Source organism: Budorcas taxicolor, chromosome 7 (genome assembly GCF_023091745.1).
Source record: "Budorcas taxicolor isolate Tak-1 chromosome 7, Takin1.1, whole genome shotgun sequence".
Lineage (NCBI taxonomy): Eukaryota > Metazoa > Chordata > Mammalia > Artiodactyla > Bovidae > Budorcas > Budorcas taxicolor.
This window is the reverse complement of record NC_068916.1, coordinates 19,818,493-19,844,604: the sequence shown is the minus strand read 5'-3', so window position 1 is coordinate 19,844,604 and position 26,112 is coordinate 19,818,493. Positions and strand designations below refer to the sequence as shown.

Genomic DNA, 26,112 nt, shown 5'->3' with positions numbered 1-26,112 from the left:
GGTGCCCCTCCCCCAGAGCCCATCCCCGCTCCCTGGCGCTCTCCCCCACCCGTAGGGGAGGGGCCGGGAGGGGGGCGGCAGGCGGGGCGCGGGGGAGGGGCGGCGTCTGGTTTGGCTAGACCGCGCGGGCCGGGCGGCCGAGCTCCGGCTTTGCGGGCCCCTACCTCCGGCCCCTCTGGCCCCTCCGACCGGGTCACCTCCCGGAGCCCGGCCGCCCGGCCGCCCGGCGCCCTGGACGCCATGAAGCAGCTGTGTCTGTGCGCCGCCTCCTCCTTCGCGGTAGGGCCGGGGGAGGGGGCGCGGGAGGGGGCTGGCGCGGGCCCTTCCTCCCCTCCCCGCCCCGCCCCGCCCCCTGACCGCTCAGAGCCTGGACCCTCCACCAGCAGACCCGAGAGGGCGAAGCAGAGAGGACAGCGGAAGGGGGGGAAACAGAGATGGGCGGATGGATGGCACATATGGAGAGACAATTTCGAGGACAGATGGGGACACTTAGAGGAATTTAGAGGGCACTTGGGCGGACAGTTTTGGATGGGATCATCCAGGGGAACAATTTGGGTGATACTTTGACCTTTTTTGGGGAAAAGATATTGACATTTGGAGAACAATTTTGGAGGTCGTCTGAAAGATTTTGGGGGGAGGACATTTTGGGGACATTTGACGGGGTCATTTGAGGGATGAATTTGGGAAGATATTTAGAGATGCATTTAGGACATTTGCGGGACAATCTTGGCGTCTCAGGGGCAGAAAAAGGGTAGCTGGCAGAGGACAGTGTTGAGGGACATTTAAGGAACCTTTAGTGGTTCCTTTGGGAAGACTTTGGAGGGCAGTTCAGGAAGACGTGGTGAGGTGATATTAGAAAGGCGGGTTTCACCAAGAGATGGCTAGGGACCTAGTTTTGGGGGACAGCCTCTTGGAAAGATGCTGGGAGCTGAGCTGGGGATGGTTTAATGGTACGGTTGCTGGCAGTGGTGGAGGACAGCTGGGGAGGCAGGGCTAAGGACCCAGGCTGGAGGTATGCTGTCTCAGGCCCCCACCCAGGACCACTTCCCCCGGCAGCTGTGGCTCAGCCCCACTGACCTCGGCTCCTGCCCGCCCTGTGGCCCCTGCCCGATCCCGAAGCCGGCAGCAGCCAGAGGCAGGCGCCAGGCAAGTGCCCAGGACCAGCGGCGAGAGCCCAGAGCCCCGGCAGGGGAGCGGGGAGGGACAGTGTCCACCAGTCCCACGTTCCTCTGGGTGTGCCCCGCAGAGCCAGGACTGGGGCAAAAGTGACGAGCGGCTGCTGCAGGCAGTGGAGAACAACGATCCCACGCGGGTGGCCTCCCTCATCGCCCGCAAGCGGCTGGTGCCCACCAAGCTGGACCCCGAGGGCAAGTCCGCGTGAGTGTCCATGTCCTGGGGGTGTGAGGGCTGAGGGGTGGCCATCCTGCAGTTGACCCCTGACCTCTGGCCTCCAGATTCCACCTGGCAGCCATGAGGGGTGCAGCCAGCTGTCTTGAGGTGATGCTGGCACACGGCGCCAACGCCATGAGCACGGACGGGGCAGGTACTACCCGCCGGCCCTGGGGGTGGGAGGAGGAACTCTGACCAGGTGCCCAGCCTGAGGGTCCAGTCACGCCCTGCTTCATGGCCTCAGTGTCCTGCTGAAAAGGGGGGTTCCCTTCAGTGCCCCTGGGGACAGGAGCATGTCAGGCTGCAGTACCCAAGGATGGAGACTGGTTGGCAGTAGACCAACTGAGTCAACTTGTGAATTGGGGGAGCTGGGACTCCGGTAGTGGCTGAGTCAGAGGAAGCAGCAGAAACAGAGGAGTGTCTGAGCTTGAGGAGCATCTGAGGGCATGAGAATAACTAGTTTAGTTTTTTGAGGGGAGTATCTGAGGTTCATGGAGTAGCTGGGGTTTAGCGGTAGCAGGAGCTCAGGGAGTAATGAGGCATGGGGCATAGCCAGGTGTAGGAGCCAGAATGTATGGAGTACTGGGGATTTACAGAGTAATCAAAGATAGGGACATAGCTGGCACTTTGATATAGTTGAGCTTAATAGAAAGCTAGGACTTCCCTGGTAGCTCAGCTGGTAATGAATCCACCTGCAATACAGAAGACCCAGATCAATTCCTGGGTCGGGAAGATCTTCTGGAGAAGGGATAGGCTACCCACTCCAGTATTCTTGGGTTTCCCTGGTGGCTCAGACAGTGAATAATCTGCCTGCAATGTGGGAGACCCAGGTTTGATCCCTGGGTTGGGAAGATCTCCTGGAGGAGGGAATGGCAACCCATTCCAGTATTCTTGCCTGGAGAATCCCCATGGACAGAGGAGCCTGGCAGGCTACAGTCCCTGGGGTCTAAAAGAGTTGGACCCGACTGAGCACAGCACATAAAGTCGCTGGGGACCTGGGGAGCAGCTGGAGACACTGGGGAGTAGCTGGGGACCTGAGGAGTAGCTGGGCTCTTGGGAAGTTGCTGGGGACCAGCCGGAGACCTGGGGAGTAGCTGGAGACCTGGGGAGTAGCGGGGAACAGAGGGAGCAGCTGAGGACCGTAGTGCTGGAGGAATGGAAAGATGTGGAGTGTAGCTAGGATGAGATTGTCTGAGACGCAGACCATCTGGGACTTGGAGAGTCTCTGCTCCCGGGAGTAGCAGGGTTTTGAGAATACCTGGGTTTGGAGACTAGCTAGAGTCATCACAATTATTGACACAGGTTTGGTGGGGGGTGGGGGGGTGGGGGGGAGGGGGCAGCAGAAGCTCCCTGAGTATCTGAAGCTCTAGTACATTCTAGAATATTCATGTTCCCTTTTAGGTTACAACGCCCTCCACCTGGCCGCTAAATACGGGCACCCACAGTGCTTGAAGCAGCTACTGCAGGTCATTTCTTTTCCTGTCTCCAACACTTCCCAACCCCCCGATACTCCCCTGCCCTGACTATTCCTGATGAGTTCCAGCAATTCATGGAAGCCCCAGATACACGCCGAATCCTAGGTCTTCCTTGGCCCCTTTTACTCCTGAGTCCTAGCTACTCCCTGGACAGTGACACTCTCCAAGTGTCTAGCTATGTCCCATATCCAAGAAATACTCTGAATAGCGGATGTCTCCTGAGCCCCACCTTCTCTCTAAACTCTGGATACTCTCTTAGCCATAGCCACTTTCAGGGCTCCCACCTACTCCCCAAACCCCCAGCCGCCCCTAGGCTCCCAGCTAATCCTTCTTCCTCACCAATTTTCGTGAGTCAAGATGGGGGCCCATGAGGAGTGGGTTCCACAGAGCAGGTGGGTGGGTGGGAGAGGGGAAGGGCCAAGGAGCCTGAAATACAGCAGAGCCCAAGGAAGAGCCGTTCCTAGAGAAATTAGGCAACAAATAAGGATGGCTCCACCTCCAATGACCCATCCCTCCCCCCAGGCATCCTGTGCAGTGGATACAGTGGACAGCAGTGGGTGGACCGCCCTGCATCATGCAGGTGGGTTACAGCCCAGCCTCACCCTGGCCACCGTGGCCCCCGGAGGCTGAGCTTGGGGATTGTTCTACCTGGGGCTCTGGGGACGTGCCTGGGACATATTCCACCTTCTTCCTCACGGAGCCCCTTGCTCTGCATTATCGTTTCTCTTTTTTCTTTGGCTGTACTGCGTCTTCATTGCATCATCCTTCATTGTGGTGCACACGCTTCTCTAGTTGTGATTCACAGGCTCAGTAGTTGCAGTGTTCAGGCTTCGTTGCTCCGCAGCATGAAGGGTCTTAGTTCCCCGACCAGGGATCGAACCCAAGTCCCTTGCATTGGAAGGCAAATTCTTAGCCACTGGAGCACCATTGGACGGACAAGGGAATTGAGTCCTGTAAACAAGGAAGTGGGGAGGATCCAGGCCGCCTGACCTCAAAGCACAGCCTACTGTATGCCAGGTCTGGGTGAGGACGATTGGAGGGTTATTGCTTCAAGGAACTCCTAGGGAACCTCAGGAAGGCTGAAGGTCTTCATAATCATCAAATCCAAACTTTTCCAAGGGAGGGGAAGAGACCCAAACCCCTTGAGGCAGAGCCCAGCCCAGTGTCTGTACACCAGGCCCATGACGTTTGGGAATGTTTTCCACTTGATGACTCTCAAGGGAAAACATGAAATACATTTGCTTTGGAGTTTTATTTAGTTGAAACATTCCCTGCAGTTAAAGTACGCTGCCACCTAGTGGTAGCAAAGCCTTTGCTTACTTTATGGAAGCTTCTTGGTTTTTTTCATTCAATAAATATTTGTCAAGTGTCTGCTGTGTGCCAGGCTCTGTCCTAAACAGTGAGATTACAGCAGCAAACAAAATCCCATAAGCCCTTGGGCACACAGCAGATAATAACATAGAGTTTATTTATTTTTTTGTAGCTTTTTTTTTTTCTTATTTTATCTTTATGGCCATGGTGAGGCATGTGGGAGCTTAGTTCCCTGACCAGGGATTGAACTCGGGCCCCCTGCAGTGCAAACATGGGATTTTAACCACTGAACCAAAGGGAGGTCCAAAAGTTTGATGATTTCCAGTAGCACTTCCTTGCACAAAGCCGTCTCTTCCCTCTCTGAGGCTCTGGACATACACACCCTGTCCTGCTTCTTTGACGACCAAGTCCTCCCAAGCTCCTCCCTGCCTCAGGGTCCGTGTCCATGCAGTGACCTCTGCCCTTCCCCTTTCACCATCAGAACTCAGAACTCAGATCAAATCCCAATAAGCCTGCTGAACCTCAGCAGAGGTCTGATCTCTCTAGTAAACAGTAACACTCTTTGGGGAATTCCCTGGCAGTCCAGTGGTTAGGGTTCCAAGCTTCCACTACAGGGGTTGTGAGTTCGATCCCTGCTCAGGGAATTAAGGTCCCACATGCCACGTGGAGTGGCCAAAAAAAAAAAAATTAACATTCTTTGTATGATGGTTTGGTATGTAGTCAATATACAGTTAATACCGGTTGAACAAAAAAGGGATAAATAGTTGAAAATCAGTGAAAAATTCCACCCTAAGAGGGAGCCACAGGCTTCCCTAGTGGCTCAGCGGTAAAGAATCCACTTGCACTGCAGAAGACGGGAAAGGCACAGGTTCAATCCCTGGGTCAGGAAGATCCCCTGGAGGAGGGCATGGCAACCCACTCCAGTATTCTGGCCTGGAGCATCCCATGGACGGAGGAGCCTGGTGGGCTACAGTCCACAGGGTTGCAAAGAGTCGGATATGACTAAAGCAACTGAGCACGCACGCATGCAAGAGAGAACCACAGTGGAAAGATGAGGAAAGAGCTTTGGGTTGGGAGTTAGAAGACCCGGGTCCCCATTCTGGCTGTCTCTAACCCCGTGAGTGACCGGGGAGCTGGTTGGGGCTCAGTTTCCTCATCTGTAAAATTTAAGTCATATCTTTGCTACTGATCTTCTTCTGGGGGAGGTGAGAGTTTCTCATGAAATAAAGGATAAGAATGACACCCAGGGACATACCTGGTGGTCCAGTGGTTAAGAATCTGCCTCCCAATGCAGGGGACACAGGTTCAATCCCTGGTCCAGAAAGATTCCACATGCCGAGTGGCACCTAAGTCCATGCACCACAGCTGCTGCCTGTGCTCAGCAATGAAGACCCAGCACAGCCAAAAAAAAGAATAATAATAATCACCCTCAAGCAGAAGGCCCCTAGAAAATATCAAAGCCTCGCCGTACCTACCCACCCTTCTCTCTTTCTCCAGCCGCTGGCGGCTGCATCTCCTGCTCAGAAATACTCTGCTCCTTCAGGGCCCATCTGAATCCCCGAGACCGGGTGAGTCCCCAGAGTCTTTTGTTGTTGTTCAGTTGCTCAGTCGTGTCTGACTCTGCGACCCCATGGACTGCAGCCCACCAGGCTTCCCTGTCCTTCGCTATCTCCCGGAGCTTGCTCAAACTCATGTCGTTAAGTGGCTGATGCCATCCAACCATCTCATCCTCTGCCACCCACTATTCCTCCTGCCCTCAATCTTTCCCAGCATCGGGGTGTTTTCCAATGAATTGGCTCTTCATCAGGTGGCCAAAGTACTGGAATCTTTGGGGAAAGTGCATTTGAGGTATCCCAGGCACCCTTTGAAAAGTGTGAAGATCCGGAGTGAACTTAGGGGGCCCATCACAGGCTTCCCAACCTCCCAGAGTCAGTCTCTCATGTCTTGTCCTGTCTCATGCTCTCCCCACCCCCTCCCTCAGCTGGGTACTACACCCCTCATCATTGCAGCTCAGATGTGCCACACGGATCTGTGCCGCCTCCTCCTGCAGCAAGGGGCTGCAGCGAATGACCAGGACCTTCAAGGCAGGTGAGCCTCTCCCCTCCCAGCCAGGTCACTGTGTGCTGTGTGACCTTGGGCAAGTCTCTTAACCTCTCTGGGTGTGAGATCTAGTGTGTCTTCCTCTCTCAACCCAGCCTGGGTGTTGAGGAGGGTGTGGAGGTTTGAACATATCCTCGCCCCCTCAGCAGCCTGCTCTTCTGGTAGGACGGCCCTGATGCTGGCCTGTGAGGGAGCCAGCCCCGAAACAGTGGAGGTGCTGCTGCAGGGCGGGGCCCAGCCGGGCATCACAGATGCGCTGGGCCAGGATGCTGCTCACTACGGCACCCTGGCAGGGGACAAGCTCATCTTGCACCTCCTACAGGAGGCAGCCCAGCGCCCCTCACCACCCAGCGGTATGCAAACCCCACCTCGTAACAGTTTCAAGCACCCCCTTCCCTCCCCTAGGTAGTCTCTTGCCTCTTCTTTCTCTCGCTTCCTCCTGTGGATAGTTTCAAGGTATCCCTGTTCATATTATAGGAGGTTGTTGCTCCCCTCACACTGCTCGGGGTAGTTTCAAGGCGCCCCAGAGCTTTTAGAGTAGTCTAGGGGTCAACTCTGTGTTCCTGGGGCATCTTATTCTTGGATCTTTGCCTTCCCTAAGAATTGGCCCTCCCAGTCGCCCCATTCTGGAGACGCTACTGTTCTCTCTTTTTGAGAGTCGCAAGGCCCCTCCTATGAGCGTTCTGTCAAAATGGTTCCTACCTTAAAAGTCCTGATTCTGGGGGGGATTGGGAGATCCCTCAAGTTCCCTGGGCTAACAAATGCCCTTCCTAGGGCTAGGAAGGGAGTCCCTAACACAGTGCCTGACCCTGCTTCCCTCTCTCCCCTGCTCTCGCAGAGGATGATTCGGGCGAGGCATCATCTCAGGTATGGATCCCTAAGCATTGAGTGAGTCCCCACCCCCCCACCCCCACACCCCCCTGCACACACTGCCTTTCCCCTTGACCCAAGCTCCCTGAGAAGAGAAGGAAGAGATGGACCCTTGACTTGGGGTTAATACTTCGAAGGACCTCTTTGGAAGAGTGCTACCTTTAGGGTGGACTTTCCAGGTGGCGCTAGTGGTAAAGAACCCATCTGCCTTTGCAGGAGATGTAAGAGGAGTGGGTTCGATCCCTGGGTTGGGAAGATTCCCCTGGAGGGATGGCAACCCACTCCAGTATTCTTGCCTGGAGAAATCCCATGGACAGAGGAGCCTGGCAGGCTGCAGTCCATAGGGTTGCAAAGAATCGGACACAACTGAAGTGACTTAGCACACACCTTTAGGGTACGCTGCCACCAAGTGGCAGCAACATCTTTAACATAACCACCAGGACTCTGAGAATACTGGGGGCATGGGGCCAAATCACGGGGCTGGGGTGGGATGGTAGAGGGAATGAGATTGATAAGGGCTGGTGTGGCCAAGGAAGGAGGGAAGTCTGGCCTCTTTCTCTCAATCCTACAGGTTTTCAGCTCCACAGGGAAAGGATTTTAAACAGTAGGGTCTCGCTGGGGAAAGTACCAGGGTGCAAAAAGGGACAGAGGGTAAAGCATAAGATCTGGAACTCTCAGGGGACGTGGTCTTATCCCTTTCTATGCTGGGATAAGTGAGGGCCAGAGAGGCACGGATTCACTCAAGATCACCCAGGAAGCGAGGGCAGAGTTGGGGCTAGTGCCAGACAGTGGGCTGTGCTGGTTTATTTGGGTGGGAGGCTGGCATGTCGCCCATATCCCCCATCTACCCCTATCCCCAGAATTCTGTGTCCAGCCATGACAAGCAAGGGGCCCCCAAGAAGCGGAAGGCACCTCAACCCCCCACCAATATCCCAATGCTGGTGAGAGATGCCCTGGCCGTGGGGAAGAGTTGTGTGTGTGTGGGGTGGGGGGGGGGGGTTGCCTCTGGGTAGCACGGGGAGAAAGTTCTGGCTCAGGTATGGGAGGACGCAGTCCTTGGGCCTCATGTAAAGGTGGTGGGGTGGGGAGCACAGGATGACCAGGATGCCTACGAGGAGATCGTGCGGCTGCGACAGGAGAGGGGCCGTCTGCTACAGAAGATCCGGGGCCTAGAGCAGCACCAGGAGCGAAGAAAGCAGGAGGTGGGGGGTAGCAGAGACACGGGCCTGGGGCCAAGCCTGGGGTGGGTGCCGTTCTAGGGGGATACTCCCCTCCCTGCCTTCCCCCTCCTCCCTCTCTCCCCACCCACTCACTCTGCTCCAGCCACACAGGCCTCCTGGCTCTTCCTCCAACATACCAGGCCTGGTCCTCTGCACAGACTGTGCCCTCTGCCGGGAACACCTTCTCCCAGCTGTCCGTATGATTCCTTCTCGCCCCTCCTATAGGTCTTTGCTCAAATGCACCTCCCCTACCCAACTTATTTAAAATTGTAACATCCCCATTCACTTTTCATTCCCCTTTGTTTTCATTCAAAGCACTGCTATTAGATATACTATACATTGTATTCATATTCACTCATTTGCCTGTGAACCCACAAGGGCAGGCTTGGTTGATGGTGCCTCACTCACCATAACTGCCTAGTAAGTATTTATTGGATGATGAATATTTGAGTGAGTGAGTGAATGAATAAATGAAGGAGACAGGAGTTCCCTGGTGGTCCAGTGGCTAAGGCTCTGTGCTGCCACTGCAGGGAGCATGGATTTGATCCCTGGTTGGGGAACTAAGATCCCAAATGCCACACTACACAACCAAAAATAATGTTAATAAGTGAATGCATGCATGAATGAATGAGTTAGTGGCTCCAAAGGGGGTCTGGCACAAAATAGGCCAGAGGACATCTGTGGTGGGCATGGAAGGTCACTGAGCAGGAGGTGGGCGGGTAGGGCCCCCAGCCCAGATCTAAGCCCAGTCCCCACTTCTTCTGTCAGCTGCCAGAGGCAGAGGCCAGCTCCCTCCACAGCCTGGAGAGACAGGTAGGCTGGACGGTGGGAGGAAGTGGACCCCCAGCTGCCTGGTGTTTTCTCCTGGAGGGCCACTGAGACCACCACTCCCTCCCTGCAGGTCCAAGAGCTACAGCAGCTGCTGGCTGAGAAGCAGGAGGAGAAGGAGAGCTTGGGCCGGGAGGTGGAGAGCTTGCAGAGCAGGCTGTCCCTTCTGGAGGTGGGCCCAATGGGGAGGAAGGCAGGGGTGGGGCCACCAGGAGGTGGGGTATTTCTTCTGTGGCAGCTGCATGATAACCACACTAATACAGGTAGTCTCACACACATGCAAACACAGAACAGACAAACGTACAAACATAAGGACGTATAGATAACAAACACACGTACACATAATGAACACTTTCAGAAACCTGCAGTCACCCATACTCATGTACATGCAGAGATGGACAACATTTATGTATATGAGGTCTTACACATGCGACAGGCAAACACACAACAAACACATCTATGAATATGTCATCTCACCCACACAACAAATACTTGGGCACACACAACAGATACTTCTCATTCAATCACATACCTAGGCAACACATTCACAAATTCATGTATTCACACAAATATTTCTCAAATAAAGCAAACAGATACAGGTACACAATCATACATACACATACACAAATACAAAACAGTCACACACCACAGACTACAAGTGCAAAATCACACACACTCACAGGAACTCACACAGGAGAGGCTGGGGCCGCTGTGCACGCCCCACAGGGGCACACACGTGTGTACATACATGCTCACTGCAGACCTACAAACTCTGAGCCACTGTTGCAGGGACTTGCACCCAGGCAGACACATGTGGCCCCACACAGAATCCCAGACACACCCTTTCAAGGATGCACTGCCATCCCTCCCTTGGCCCCACATACCAGACAGCATATACAACCCTCGCTATTGGGGTTATGATCACACACTCATGGGGGAGACATGGAGGCTGGAGGGAGGGCAGGATCTCAGGTTGAATCCTGTTTTCCCCCGCCCCTAGAATGAGCGGGAGAACACCAGCTATGATGTGGCCACCCTGCAGGATGAGGAGGGTGAGCTACCTGAATTCCCAGGTGAGACCCCACCTGCCTTCCTCCTGCCCACCTCCACCCCCCACCATGTCTGGGGCCCCAGTTGTCACAGCTTTAACCCACAGGCATGGAGAGAGGTTGAAGTCGGGAGGGAGCCTAGCGGACACTCACAGTTTATGCCATTCCTAGAAGCGTGCCTGCCCCGGGGCCCCTGACCCACAGCTCCAGACCCCCAACTCCCATTCCTTGTGGCTGGAACTCTGGGGCCTGAGTCTGTGTCCCCTGCCAGGGGCTGAGGTGCTGCTCTCCAAGCAGCTAAGCCTGTCGGCCCAGGAGCTCTTGGCTTCGCTGCAGGAGCAGGTGGCCATGCTCACCAGACAGAACCAGGAGCTGATGGAGAAAGTCCAGGTGGGGAAATCAGGAACTGATGGAGAAGGTTTCCAGGAGGGAGGGGTGGGGGCAAGTCTGAGGACCCAAGGGGCTGTTTCCCGGGGGTTTGGGTGGGCATGTGGCTAGCTCTGTGGACAGGGAAAGTGGTGTGGCTGCCCTGCGACCCCCCACGCCCACCACGGCCACTTCCACTCTTGCTCGGTTCCCCTGTCCCCACCAGATCCTGGAGCACTTCGAGAAGGACGAGATGGAGGCAGACGGTCCAGCCGAGGTCATTCCTCTGGAGCTCTATGACGCTCTCCAGGCTGAGTTTGACCAGCTCCGCAGGCAGCACGCCAAAGCCCTGCAGGCGCTGGAGCAGCAGGAAGCCCGGGAGGCCCTCACAGAAGAGGAGGCAGCCTCTAGGGAGGGCAAAGGTCTGGGAACCACGACCTCCAGAAATGGGCCAGTGGAAATAGAGCTCAACGGCTCTGCAGCTCCGGAAACCAGAGTGAATGGAGTCGAGACCACAGACAAGGAGGCTGCAGGAGTAGAAACCACGGAAGCCTTGTTACAGAGCTTGGAAGTGGTGTCCACGATGGCCGAGGCCACAGAAACGAAGCCCACGGACACGGAGGCCTCGGAAACAGAGGGCGTGGGAGCCCAGCCCTTGGAAACAAAGGCCACAGGAGCTGAGGTTACAGAAATGAAAAGTCTAGAAGGAGGAGGAAACCCAGAACCCAAGGCCACAAGAGCAGAGACCACCAGTATGAAAACAGAAGAGCCAGAAACGAAGCCCAATGGGGTAGGTGCAGTGGACGAAGAGCTCACAGGCACAGAAGCCACGGGAGTGGGGCGCGGGATCCCGAGGGCCCTCACAGGCCCCATCCTGCACCCGGGTGCTGCAGAGGCCTCAGAAAAGCTGCAGACAGAGCTAGAGACCAGGATCCGCTGCTTGGAGCAGACGCTTAGGCAGCGCGAGCGGGAGGCGGCCGCGGAGCTGGAGGCGGCCCACGGCAAGTGCGAGGCTGCGGAAGCCGAGGCGGGCCGCCTGCGGGAGCGGGTGCGGGAGGCTGAGGGCGGCGGGGCTAGCCGGCTCAGAGATGGGGACACAGGCCAGCTGCGGGCCGCCCTGGAACAGGCCCGCGAGGACCTCCGGGACCGGGACTGCCGTCTCCGGGAGCTGGAGGCGGCCTCGGCCCGGCTGGACGAGGCCCGGGCTGGCCGGCTGCTGGCCGAGGAGGAGGCCCGGGGCCTGCGGGCAGAACTGGCCCGGCGGGAGGAGGCGCGGCTAGAGCTGAGCCGGGAGCTGGAGGCGCTGCGGGAGCAGCTGGTCGCGGCCACGGCCACAGGGGAGCAGCAGCGGGCCGCGGCCGCCGAGCTGGGCCAGGCGCGGGACGCGGCCGAGGCCCGGGCCGCGGAGCTGTCCGCGGCCTGCGAGGAGGCCCGGCGGGGCCTGGCAGAGCTGCGGGAGGCCTCCGAGGCGCTCCGCCAGTCGGCCGTGCCGGCCTCCGAGCACCACCGGCTGCAGGAAGAGGCCCTGGAGCTGCGGGGCCGGGCAGCCTGCCTGGAGCAGGAGGTGGTGGCCGTGGGCAAGGAGGCCGCCCGGCTGCGCGCAGAGCTGGAGCGTGAGCGGGTGGGCAGCATGGCCCGCCTGGAGCACGAGCGCATCGTGGGCGCCCTGCAGGCCGACGTGGCCCGGTTGCAAGGGCAGCTGGAGGAGCTGGGGCGACGCCACGAGAAGACCAGCGCCGAGGTCTTCCAGGTGAGCCTGGGGGAATCCCCATTGGGCACACTGGGCAGCTGCTTGGTGGTCTGTTTGGATCCCACAGCCAGGCGAGGTTTCGACCCCATTGGTTTCAGTCCAGCAGAAACTTGACCATGCTGGTGGACCTTTAACCCTGCAGCCATTCTGACCTTCCCGGTGTTTCAACTGGTGTTTTCTGTTTTTAAAACATTTTGTCTTATTTTGACCCCTCATTTGTTTTCTGATGGTTAGCAGGTTTTGAGGTCTGTTTGGTAAACCTCTGCATATCCCATGATCAGGAAGATATTTTTAAAAATTCATCTTTTGGAGTATAGTTGATTTACAATGCTGTGTTAATTTCTGCTGTGCAGCAAAGTGGCTCAGTTGTGTGTGTGTGTATTCTTTTTCTTTTTTTTTTAAGTTTTTTATTTTTTTAATTTTAAAATCTTTAATTGTTACATGTGTTCCCAAACATGAACCCCCCTCCCACCTCCCTCCCCGTAACATCTCTGTGGGTCATCCCCATGCACCAGCCCCTGTATTCTTTTTCATATTCTTTTCTATTATGGTTTCTCACAGGCTATTGAATATATAGTTCCCTGTGCTATAGATAGGACCTTGTTGTTTATGGTGAAGTTTCATTTTGTTTGTTTTGGTTTTTATTTGTTTGTTTTTCTGCACCCTGGGGCATGTGGGATCTTGGTTCTCTGGCCAGGGATTGAACCCAGTTCCCCCTGCGGTGGAAGCTTGGACTCTTAAACCACTGGACCGCCAGGGAAGTCCCAGTGAAAATGTTTTTATGTGCCTTCTTCCAGCATCTTTTTATTTTAATTTCCCAACCACATTTATGCTATGTTTCTAACTGTGGGTGTGGTGTGAGGTAGGAATTAATATTCACCATCTTTTGGTAAGCAGTGAATTGGGCTTTTTACTCTGATATTTTTTCCTTTATTCATTTTCTCTGTTGGTCAAACTGACCCTGTTTTGTTTTTTGTTTAGCCAGCTGTTTTGAGATTGTGGTTTTATCTTAAATCATTTTTGATGCTTCAACCCCCAAATAGGAGGATGTTTTGTATAAGGAGTTTTGATCCAATTATTTTGAACCCAGTAGCTTTTTATGCTGATTTTCTTTCAAACCAAGAGACTATCTTTCAGGCCCTGAAGGTGTATCTTTTGACTCCGTCTCTTCCCTTAAACATACACACAGGCAAACCAAACCAAATTTAAAAAAAAAAAAAACAGCAATTTTTTTTCAAACAGATGTGGGAATAAAAAGCCACAATTATTAATTGTCATCAGGAAGGCATTTTTCTCTCCATATGTCTGCTTACTCATCTGTGTAATGGAGCTGATAATAATTCTTAGTCCTCACATGAAAATTAAATGGTTTAATTTCTGTAAAATACTTAGGACAGTGATGGTACAAGTGATAAATAATTGCAGCCAGGATTATTTTTTTCCAATAATATACTCTTTTGGGTTTTGTTTTGTTTTTTTTTGGCTGTGCCACTTGCAGGGATCTTAGTTCCCCAATGAGGGATCAAACTCAGGCCCCCTGCTTTGGAAGCACTAAGTCCTAACCACTGGACTGCCAGGGAATTTCCAAGATCATGTTGTTTTAAACCAGTAAAGCTTGATCTCTTTTTTAGAATTCATGATCCAACTTTAAGTATGCCCATCTTCATACTTATTTTCCAAATTTTACCTTCTCTCTTGACTACTTATTTTGGGGGTAAATTGATTTGAACTTAGTTTTTCTGTTTTGTGTTTTAATTGTTAATGTATAGCCAGTCTATACTAAGTGAAACATTTAATTATTATCCATTTTTCCTGGAGCTTTATTTCTATAAAGCCCAACGATCCACCCAGGCTCAATTTTTGCAAATCTAACACTGTTCCAACCTTGATATTTTTGTAAAAATGCAGTCACAATTTTTGGACATTTATTGACTTTTCATCCAGGTTCTTCTGTTTTTCCTTCATTTTTGTAAGAAATCTACACACTTTCACACTGGCAGAGAATAAAATGTTAGTTATGATACAATAAAGATAATAATAACATTCATTATATAATTTTAATAATAATAGTGACAACAACATCACAAACTCAAACACAACACTTACTGTGTATCAACCACTGTTCTAAGTGTCTTCCAAGTATTTGCTCATTTTATCCTCACAACCACCCTGTGACATGGGGATTTTTATTATCCTCATTTTATATATGAGCAGACTGAGGAACAGAAAGCTCATGTCACTTGTCTAAGGACCCACAGCTTGGCAGAGTCAGAATGTTTCTAGTGCCTACAGGAATCCAGGACCCCTGAACCAAATTCCTTGACATCAAATGGCCTTGAATGTCCCAAGATCTCAGTGGAAGGGTAGGATCATTTTGGTCCAGGCTTCTTTGGGGTCCAAATGTCCTCACAGTCACATGTGGGCTTGGGCTGCAGGTGCAGCGGGAGGCACTGTTCATGAAGAGTGAGCGACATGCGGCTGAAGCCCAGCTGGCCCTGGCTGAGCAGCAGCTGCGGGGGCTACGAGCTGAGGCTGAGCAGGCACGCCAGGCCCAGAGCCGTGCCCAGGAGGCCCTGGAGAGGGCCAAGGAGAAGGACAAGAAGGTGGGTTCCCTTTCCTTGTGCTCTGCCGGGAGGTCTCCCACTCAACAGACATTGGAAGGAATCTAAGGATGTCCCAGCTGAATGGGTCTTGGGAAATCATCCAATTTTCCAGATGAGCAAACAGGCTCCCAGTGGTGAACTGAGTGGCTCAGAGTCACACAGCACACCTCGAGACAGTGGACGAGGGCCCCAGGTGCTTTTGCACACAGTCACCCGGCTACAACCTGCTGTGTGTCCCTGGGCAAGTCACTTAACCTCTCTGAGCCCCAGTTTCTACCTTTGTAAACTGAAGATAAAGTTGTGATAAGGATTATGGTTTATTTATAGCAGGGTCCTTCCCTCTCAGCACTAGTAACATTTAGGGATAGGCCATTCTTCTTTTTGAAAAATATTTATTTGGCTGCACCAGGCCTTAGTTGCTGCACACAAGATCTTCGATTTTCGTTACTGCACGTGGGATTTGGTTGCAGAATGTGGGATCTAATTCCCTGACCTGGGATCGAAACCAGGTCCCCAGCACTGGGAGCTCAGAGACTTACCCGCTGGACCACCAAGGAAGTCCCAGGGGCTAGGTCATTCTCTCTGGGGGACCATTCTGGGTATTGCAGGGTGTGGCACAGCGTCCCTGGTCCCTGCCCACTTGATACAAGGAGACCCCCCTAGTCCTGACAAACAGATGCCTCCAGATATCGCCTGGCATCCCCTGGAGATAGGATCACCCCTGACTGAGAACCTCTGATCCACGGAAGTAACAGCAAAGCCCAGCATGCATTGAGTGCCTGCTGTTTGCCAGCACAGCTTAAAATTAATCTCTGTTCAGAGTCACAGCAACCTATAAAGGTGAGAACGATGATTCTCCTTACCTTACAGATGAGGAAACGGATTTCAAGTGGTTAGGTCATATTCCCAAGATCTCCCACTAGGCAAGGGGAGAGAAAGACCCAAACCCTGGCCCAAGTAACCCAGCCCCACCAAGATAGGCTGCTTTTGTCCCCCTTGCTCTGTCTGTCTCCACTTTCACCTTTTGGAGACTCCCAAGATCTGTACACTATTTCTGCAGAGGGCCAGATGGTCACTGATTTTGGCCCTGCCTTGCCACGATACTCAGCTCTGCCACTGAAGAGGGGCCATAGACTTGGCATCGAATGGGCGTGGCCACATATAAATAAAAATTTACATATGACCATGGAGTTGTGAATTTGGTATAATTTTCATGTGTCAGAAAATATAATTCTTCTTTTGATTTCCTCCCCCTGCCCTGATGATTTTTTAAAAATATTTATTTATTGGACTTCCCTGGTGGCTCAGACAGTAAAGAATCTGCCTACAATGTAGGAGACCTGGGCTTGATCCCTGGGTCAGGAAGATCATCTGGAGGAGGCGATGGCAACCCACTCCAGTTTTCTTGCCTGGAGCATTCCATGGACAGAAGAGCCTGTTAGGTTACAGTCCATGGGGTCACAAAGAGTTGGACATGACTGAGCGACTGATCACGTTTATTTATTTGGCTGTGCCTGGTCTTAGTTGTGTCCCCAAGGATCATTGATCTTGCAGCCTGCAGCTAAGCAGCGTGAAGCTTCGGTTGCGGCATGTCGCAGCATGTCAGATCTAGTTCCCCAGCCAGGGATGGAACCCCGGCCCCCTGCACTGGGAGCACAGATTCTTAGCTCCTAGACCACCTTCTCGGAGAAGGCAATGGCACCCCACTCCAGTACTCTTGCCTGGAAAATCCCATGGATGGAGGAGCTTGGTAGGCTGCAGTCCATGGGGTCACTAAGAGAGCGACTTCATTTTCACTTTTCACTTTCATGCATTGAAGAAGGAAATGGCAACCCACTCCAGTGTTCTTGCCTGGAGAATCTCAGAGGCGGGGGAGTCTGGTGGGCTGATGTCTATGGGGTCGCACAGAGTCGGACATGACTGAAGTGACTTAGCAGCAGCAGCAGACCACCTTCTGACGATTTAACATGTGGAAATCATTCTTAGCTAATGGGCTGGACTTAGCCTGCAGGGAGGGTTCTGTGAAGTCTGAGACTCTTCCTGCTGCCCGGGAGAGGTCCCCAGGTCCCCACCCCGGGCTCAGGTGTTGGCTGTCTCTCCCGCCCTCACCCCAGATCACAGAGCTCTCCAAGGAGGTCTTCAGTCTTAAGGAGGCGCTGAAGGACCAGCCGGGGGGCCCAGACTCTTTGGAGGTGGAAGCCCTCCGTGACCAAGTGAAGGCTCTGCGGGAGCAGCTAGAGGTGAGCCTCGCCTGCTCGTTGGGCACAAGGTCCCTGGATGGTGACTGGCAGGCAGGCAGTGCACATGGAGGAAAGTAGTTCAGTATTTTAGCAAGCAGCACTGCCATGCTGTTGCATGCCATCAAAACAGGGGCTCGGTGCAAAGGGGGCTTTTTGGCATAGCTTGGAGGGGGTCCTGCTTTTCTGAGCTCCCCTCCTCTACACCCACAGGAGGCTGCCAGGGACCACAGTGCAGTGGTGGCCTTGTACAGGAGCCACCTCCTCTACGCCATTCAGGTGAGCTCACTGGCTTTGGGGGCACTACTGCTGCTCTCTGGGCCTTAGTTTCCCTATCTGTACAATGGGAGGCTGGTGGAGGGAAGAGGAGCAAGGGGCAGGGAGGGAGGGGGATAAAGAAACTGGGTGGGGCGGTGGGAGAGAATGCCCAGGCTCCCTCTGCTCCCACCCTCCCCCCTCCTCAGGGTCAGATGGATGAAGACGTGCAGCGAATTCTGAGTCAGATTCTGCAGATGCAAAGGCTCCAGGCCCAGGGCCGCTGAGAGCAGCATACTGCCCTCTGCCCCCCTAGGCCTCTCGCGGGGGCTTCGGGACTCGTGCATTGACCTTCCGCACTTGGAGACCAGCCTGGGCCCCTTCCACACTGTTTCACTGCCTCCACCAGCCCCTGCGTGCACTGGGCAGTCTAGACCCCCGCGCTGACCACGACGACTCCTGCCACCAGGGAATCTGAGTTCTCTCCCCCACGTCCGGTCCCAAATGCTACCCCAGGAATAAAAAGCTCATGGAGCAGAGCAGAGGATGAAAGTGTCGTGTGGCCTGATTGCTGGGCCCCACTGCAAGGAGGGGAGGGAGTGGCCCAGAGCAGGGATTAGGGATGAGGATGAGGAGAGTGAGGCAGGACTCAGTCCCCAAGATGGACACTGTGCTGTGCTGTGCTAAGTAGCTGCAGTTGTGTCCGGCATTGGAAGCTCGGAACCCTAACCCCTGGACAACCAGAGAAGTCTAGTTACTGCAGTATTTTGAAAAGTCAGAATGGGTGCCCCGGAGTTCATGGTGAACAATATATCCAAGTGTTAAGTGAAGACAGAATCTGAGATCGTACATCTTACTTCACTGTTCTCACACGAAGCCTGTTCCTGATGGGAGGGTCCCCAGAGGGTCCCACCCTTGCCTCCCTGCTCCTGGGCTAACCTTCTGAAATCCCCTGGGGGTTCTTGGCTCTTTCCAGCTCAAGCAGGGAGGTGGCCCTGTGTCCAGCCTGTCCCACGGGGTTCCACAGCATCCAGCAGTCATTTTGCTTCTCCCTGGGCATCCCAGGTCCTCGGAGAATGTCCTCAGTGGGGGATGTCCGCCCAAAAACCTGGGTGTCTGCCTCTCCGTGGCCTGGAGCTTGGAGTGCGGCTGGCGGGGGGCGGGGTCCCCATCTCGGTAGTTGATGAGTGATCCAATGTCGCCCTGGTCTGTCAGTCTGTCTTGCTTAGTGCCCCCCCATTCCGCCTCTCTGTTGTCTCTCTCGCTGTCATCACCGCCCTCCCCGGGGGCTCCCCCTCCTCGCTGAAGCCGGAAGGAAGGCTTTGCTGGGAAAGGCCATGGGGTCACCACTTCTCCCTTCTGTGGCCTCCTCTCTCTGCCCCCACTTTAGGGGCCTTCCGCACTCGAAACTGGGGGTGGCTGGAGAAGGGACTGGGGGCTCCTCCTCCAGGGCCCCAGGAACTGGGCGGTGAGTCAGACAGGGAAGGGGAAGTAGGGGGCCTCCAAAGGGGGCTGGGCTTTCCCCTGGGTGGGACCCGAGTCCCCTGCCTCCCTGAGGGTGCTCCGGGCCCCAGCCCCTGAGCGCAGAGCCTGCCGGAGCCATGGCCCTGAGACTCGTCCTGGCCTTTGCCGTCAGCCTCTGGGTGGGCTGCTCACTCTGTCGCGAGAGAGAAGGTATGTGTGGACCCCAGGGGTTGGAGGGAGTCCTGGCAGAGGGACACTGAGGACTGGATTGGTATGCCGTGGAATATTCTGGGTAGGCTGGGAGCCCACAGGCCTTCTGTATGCCCACTGGTGGGAGAGAATTACTATCCCATTGCATAGATGGGGGAAACTGAGGCACAAAGAGATAAGTCCTACCGCAAGGGGACCAGGAAGCGGCAGCCACAGCCTGGAGGGAAGGAGGCTGGGAGAGAGACACATTTTAATTGTATTCATTCACTTCATGTGATTCAAAACAAAACTATCACAAAGAGGGGGTTTAGTAAAGCATCTCTCTCCCACCAGAAGTCCCTACCACCCCCAGGTCCCCTCTGTGGCTCCTTCAACCTCAGTTTTCCCATCTGGAAAATGGGCTAATAGTAATAGTTCCTGCCTTGGCAGGTTGTATCAAGGGATGGGATATGATGTGAATGCCTTTCATTCATGTACTTATTCATTCTACAAACCTTTATTGGGTGCCTGCTGTGTGCCCAGCACTGGCTGGCAGCAAGATGGGGGCTGGTGAGCCACAGTAAGGCTTTGACAGTTTCAGTGAATGAGAAGCTCACACTCTCCCTCTCTCTCCGGGCCACCCAGTAGCTTCCTCCCAGCCCAGGGTGCGGTGCCAGGCCTCCAGGTACCCGGTCGCCGTGGACTGCTCCTGGACTCTGCCGCCCACTCCTCCGAACTCCACCAGGCCCACATCATTCATTGCCACGTACAGGTCAGAGAGCCTGGAGGGCTTCATGGGGACTAAAACTGGGTTGACCCCCTAGGATCAGGGTAGCTGAACACTTAGCGAGATTCTAGAGCAGCACCAACCCTTAGAAATATACTCCCTAGAATACATATTGTCAGCCATGTGTGGAGGGTAAAATTTCCTGGAAGCCCTATTTGAAAATTTTAAAAACAAAATGGTGATACTGGTTTTAATTTTTATTTGAATAATATCCAGATATTCCAAATATGTACCATTTAATATGATTGAATGTAATGTGCTTTAACATGCTTATACAGAGTTCATATATTTAAATTTGTACTAACTTGCACATTTAGTCACTCAGTCATATCTGAGTTTTTGCAACCCCATAGACTGTAGCCTGCCAGGCTCCTGTGTCCATGGGATTTTCCAGCCAAGAATAATGGAGTGGGTTGCCATTTCCTTCTCCATTTATACTAGAAATATATACTAGAAATTGATTTATCATGAATAGGATTACCCAAAGTATTGTTTCAACATGTCATCAAAACCTTAAATATTAATGAGATATTGTACATTCAGTCCTGTTATACTAAGTCATGGAAATTCCACTGATGCTTTATGTATATATATCACATTTCAATTCAGATGCTAAATGTTCACTGGAAAGTATTGATCTCTAATTAGATTTCATAACATTTGTGTTTGGGAAAGTAGATTCATACACCTGAGTTGTTCTGAGAAACTTTCTCAAGCTTTCTGATAACTAGAAACTTCACGTAGATTAGAAAGAAAGCAGAAAGTGTTAGTCACTCAGTTGTAGCTGACTCTTTGGACCCCAGGAACTGCAGCCCTCCAAGCTCCTCTATCCATGGCATTTCCCAGGCAAGAATACTGGAGTGAGTTATCATTTCCTTCTCCAGGAGGTCCTCCCTACCCAGCAATAGAACACAGGTCTCCTGCATAGTAGACAGATTCTTTATCATCTGAGCCACCAAGGAAACACGTAGATTAGATAAAATAAAAGTCCCACTCAGTTGCCTTGGCTGCACTTCACATCCACACTGCAGAAGCAGAACATTTTGGATGCTGTGGAAGGTTCTGTGGGTGGTGTTGAACTCCAATCTCTAGAGTCTGAAATCTAAGGGTGCCAGAACTCAACAGAATTGGAATCATTATTCCAGAGTCCAGAATCTGTGAATCATAGACCTGGGAATGTTGGCATTCTAAGGCTGGAGTGTTGACGTTCTAGAAAGCTTTACAGCCTAGACCCTAGCACCTTCCAGTGGGGTATTCTCTCCGACCCTGGGTCACCCAAGTTCTGTGATGTTGGGTTGAGGGACCCCCTAGGGTCACACAGCCAAGACCGGGACCTGCTGTCCTCACGTGGGGTCAGGGCACAGATGGGCCAGCAGGAAGTGCTAGGATCCTCACAGCACCCCTTCCATGTACAGGCTCGGCGTGGCAGCCCATGGGGAAAGCTGGCCCTGCCTCCATCCGACACCGGAAGCCACCAGCTGTGTCATCCCTGACGTCCAGATGTTCTCCATGGTGCCCTATGTGCTTAACATCACAGCTGTCCACCCCAGCGGTGTCAGCAGCAGCTTCATGCCCTTTGTCCCAGAGCACATCAGTGAGTAGGGGTCGAGGTGGGGGTATGGAGGGCCCCCTACCTTCCTCCTACTCCCCAACAACAGGCTCACCTCCCACCTGTCAGGATGAGATCCTGTCTATCCATACGGATTCGGTGGGATCCACTTTCACAGTTGACCAAGAATCAGCCCACCTCTCCCTCTCTGGAGCCCTTACTTGGTCCAGCCTTCATCATCGCCCACCTGGACCCCTGTGGCCGATCTCGGGCCTTCCCTCACTCCCGCCCTCACATCCATCTGTGCTTCCTGAGGCAGCCACGAGAGGGCACCTGTGAGCACTACAGTCAGGTCCCATCCTTGCACTGCTCACAGCCCTCCAGGGCTCCCACCTCCCTGCGGGTGAAAGCCCAAGTCCTTCTCATGGCCCACAGTGCCTTGCACGACCTTCCCCATCCCCTCCCTGTCCTTCCCTCCTCCCCCTCTCCCCTTTGCTCACTCTGCTCCAGCCACATGGGCCTCCTCACTGTTCCTCCGGCATGTCAGGTACAGTCCTGCCCCAGGGCTCTTGCACATGCTGTGCCCTCTGCGTAGACGGCTCTTCCTCCCCCGATCTGCATCTACTCCCTCACCTCCTATAGGCCTCAACTCAGATGTCATCTCCTCAGTGAATCCTCCCCCGGGCGTTTTTTTTTAATTGCAAACCATCACACATTGTTAGTGGTTGCTAGAAAACAGTCTGGCAGACTCTCAAAGAGTTAAACATAAATTACCAAGTAATCCAGAAATTCCAGTCCTAGGTATATATCTAAAAGATATGAAAGCACAAAAACTTGTACATGAATGTTCATAGCAGCGTTATCCACAGAGCAGAAGCAACGCAAATGCTCATTAACTAATGAATGGATTCTCAAAATGTGTCCATCCACACCCAGGAATATTATTCAGCCATAAAAAGCACAGAAGCCCAGACACTCACTACCATGTGGACGGACCCTGAGAACACGATGCTCAGTAAGAGAAGCAGACACAGGACACACAGGGTGTGATTCCACTGATGGGAAACATCCAGAACAGGCCAATCCACAGACACAGAGAGTGGGTTCCTGGTTGTCAGGGTCTAGGGAGTGAGGAATGGAGGGTGACTGCTAATATAGTCAGAGTTTCTTTGGGGGGTGATGGAATGTTCTGGGTTAAAACAGTGGTGATGGTTACACAACACTCTGAATATATGAAAACGACAACTGTACACTTTAAAAGAGTGAGTTTTCTGGTGTGTAAATTGTGTCTCAAAGAATATTGCAGCCCACTCCCCTCCCTGCACTCCTGAACTCTCTTCCTTCCTCCTTATGACCTTCAGATTTGCCTCTTGTCTGTTGTCTTCTGCCTGAAGGGACTGGGCTCCAAGAGGACAGGGCTACTGTGTCCTAACGTCCAGAACATCGCCATGCACTCAGTAATATTTATCGTTTGGTTAAATGAATGAATGAATGAATATCCCCTCTGCTAACCCTGCCTCCTGCTTGTCCATCAGTCAAACCAGACCCTCCAGAAGGCGTGCACCTGAGCCCCCTCCCTGGGCAGAGGCTGTGGGTGCAATGGGAGCCCCCCCGGACCTGGCCCTTCCCGGAGATCTTCTCCCTCAAGTACCGGATCCGCTACAAGCGTCACGGGGCTGCCCGATTCCGTCAGGTGAGGACGAGGGTGGTGGTTCCTGGATAGAGGGAAGAGCATGTGTAAATGTGCACTGGGGTCTTGGTCACAGCTTAGGGTGCTGGTGTGTGACATAAAGGCAGCCCAGGGACTTCCCTGGTGATCCAGTTGCTAAGACTCTGAGCTCCCAGTGCAGGGGGCCCAGGGTTCAATCCCTGGTCAGGGAACTAGATCCCACATGCTGCAATTAAGAGTTTGCATGCTCTAAGATCCAGCACAGCCAAAATAAATAAATATTTCTTTAAAAAGGCAGCCCAGCAGTTCCACTCCTGAGCATCCACCTGAAAAAATAAAAAACAGGATCTTGAACAAATACTTGTACATGAATGTTCACAGCAGCATTACTTACAATGGCCCAAATGAGGAGACAATGTCAGGGCCCTCAAAAGATGATGGATCCACAATGTGTGGTCCGTCCACTCATGGGAACATCACTCGGCCGTGAACAGGAGTGAGTGATGGAGAAAGAGATTGGTGGGGGTGTGGACTCAGGATGGCTTGGTTTGTATATGAAAGGCGTGCTCCTGGTTGACCAAGAACTGCCTGACCCTGGAGGGGTAGTCTTTCCCTGCTCAGCAAGATGTTGAAGGTGGCCAAAGGCGTGGAGGGGGCTGCAGAGGGCATGCTGTTTAGAATGGATATGGGTGTCTGAGTTCCAGAGCAACAGCCTGAGCAGGGGGACAGAGGGCTTGATCACAGAGTATCCTCATTCCCACTGACCCAGCCTTGCTTCTGCTCTCAGGTGGGGCCAATTGAAGCCACATCCTTCACCGTCAAGGCTGTGAGGCCTCAAGCCAAGTACTGCATCCAGGTGGCTGCTCAGGACCTCACTGACTACGGGGAATGGAGTGCCTGGAGTCTCCCTGCTGCTGCCTCCATGACCCTGGGCAAGTAGCAGGGGCTCCCCACACCCCTGAAGAGGGGCCATGCCCTTGACATCCACCTAAGGGTGGATGGGACCTATCCAGCCTGGGTTCACCACAGTCGAGTTGCTGGGCTATCTTGGACAAGTGACTTTGCCTCTCTGGGCCTCAGTTTGTCAATCTGTTTAATGGGAATGTGTTCTCTCCTTCCTTTGACAGAGTGCAATGCTTTGAGAATGCTGTGAATATGAGATTTTTTAGTTGTTTAATTAGAAAGGATCAGTGTCACTAGAATTGGGACTCTTCCTTCCTTCAACAGATCCACGTGAGCCCCAGGGAGGAGAAAGAGATCAGGACACACACACATTGAGTTCCCACTCCCACGCGTGGGATCAGGGCTGGAGCAGAGGAAGAGACAAGGCTGGGGGAGGCAGAGTAGGGGTGATCTGGGTTCTGCCTGGGATGGAATGATGGGACCTGTTCAGGTCAGCAGTTTGCTTCACACACCTACTCAAAAGCTGCCCAGAGAGACTTCCCTGGTGGTCCAGTGGTTAAGAATCTGCCTTGCAATGCAGTGGGGACATAGGTTCCATCCCTGGTGGGAGAACTAAGATCCCACATGCCTCAGAGCAACTAAACCCAAGTGCTGCCACTACTGAGCCCATGCACCACAATTAGAGAATTCCTTCACCACAAGGAAAGATCCCACATGACGCAGCAAATATCCCTCATGGCACACAATTAAGACCTGATGCAGCCAAATAAATACATTTTTGTAAAAAGCTGTCCAGATGTGAGCCCTACTGGAGGTGGACATAAGTTTATTTGGGATGATTTATCTGAGGAGGGGGCTGCACATCGAGGTTCTGAAGGCTTTTTCTCAGCCCAGGAACTTCTCTGTATATTTCACTCAAGGCTCTCAATTCAAAGGTCACCTCCTCCAAGAAGCCTTCCCTGACCACCTCAGCTATGGCAAAGACTAAAGACCCCTCCCCCAAAGATATCCATGTCCTTACTCCCAGAACCTTTGAATATGGTACCTTACATGGCAAAAAGGGCTTTGCAGCTGTGATTAATTTAACAGAATTGAGGATCCTTAACGTTTGAGGATCTTTCATTGAGTTAATGAAAATGAAGTAGAGTTATACTGGATTATCCAGGTGGCTGCAAGATAATCACAAGTGTCCTTATTGATGGGAAGCAGGAAGGTCAGAGGGAGACAGAGAAGGTGATGTGACAATGGTGGCAGGGATTAGTGATGCAGGACCACCAGCCATGGAATTCTGGCAGCATCTGGAAGCTGGAAAAGACAAGGAAATGGATTCTCTTCTGGAGCCTGCAGAAGGAACCAGCCCTGCCGCCTATTCCCATTCCAGACTTCTTATCTCCAAAACTCTAATAAATGTTTTAAAGTAATGAGCTTAAGGACTTCCCTGGTGGTAAAGTGGATAGAAATCGCCTGCCGATACAGGGGACACAGTTTTGACACCCTGGTCTTGGAAGATCCCACATGCTGCAGGGCAACTAAACCCAAGCACCACAACTACTGAGCCTGTGCTCTAGAGCCTTGGAGCTGCAACTACTGAGCCTGAGTGCCACGTCTACTGAAGCCCATGGACCAGAGAGCCCCTGCTCCGCAACAAGAGGAGCCGTCGCAATAAGGCCTTGCACCACACCTAGAGAAAGCTGGCACAGCTATGAAGACCCAGCACAAACACGAAATAATTTAAAAAATTGATCCTGTGGTATTTTGTTACAGCAGTTATAGGACACTCATACATCTCAAGCAGCCCCTTCTCCTAACTTTCCATATGTCACCCTGTTTTATTGTCTTTGGATCACTGACCAGGACCCGAATGGATCTTTTTGTGTTTATTGCCAGTCAGTCCCACCAGACAGTGATCTCCATGAGGACAGAAATCTTGTTCTGCGATGTGCCCCAAGGACAGTACATCTTTGACACAGAACAAACATTTGTGAAAGGAAAGGAGGAAGTGCGAGGAGGAAGTCCTCTTTAGAAGGACAACGCAGAGGCAAACCATGGAGGGGACATCTGGGAGCCAGTGCATGTAGCGGGAGGTAGACAGGAAGCC

General features: G+C 53.0%; 2 protein-coding genes across 2 annotated transcripts; both read left to right on the top strand.

Annotated features, from left to right (window-relative positions):
- The first annotated feature begins 877 nt into the window (after positions 1-877).
- ANKRD24 (ankyrin repeat domain 24) lies at positions 878-17,945 on the top strand. The gene is given in 21 exon segments (XM_052643925.1): positions 878-989; positions 992-1,146; positions 1,247-1,377; positions 1,455-1,543; positions 2,791-2,855; positions 3,387-3,444; positions 5,673-5,743; positions 6,157-6,263; positions 6,441-6,628; positions 7,114-7,142; positions 8,006-8,086; positions 8,240-8,347; positions 9,134-9,178; positions 9,267-9,365; positions 10,194-10,266; positions 10,514-10,632; positions 10,835-12,358; positions 14,794-14,961; positions 17,076-17,201; positions 17,412-17,477; positions 17,770-17,945. Coding segments are annotated over 21 exon segments (3,576 nt in total). The 3' UTR covers positions 17,932-17,945.
- Positions 17,946-19,054: 1,109 nt separating this feature from the next.
- Positions 19,055-24,082, top strand: EBI3 (Epstein-Barr virus induced 3). Its single transcript, XM_052644257.1, has 5 exons — positions 19,055-19,127; positions 19,719-19,878; positions 21,309-21,487; positions 22,978-23,135; positions 23,899-24,082. The coding sequence occupies exons 1-5, from the start codon at positions 19,055-19,057 to the stop codon at positions 24,049-24,051; spliced, it is 723 nt and encodes a 240-aa protein (XP_052500217.1). The 3' UTR covers positions 24,052-24,082.
- Positions 24,083-26,112: the final 2,030 nt, after the last annotated feature.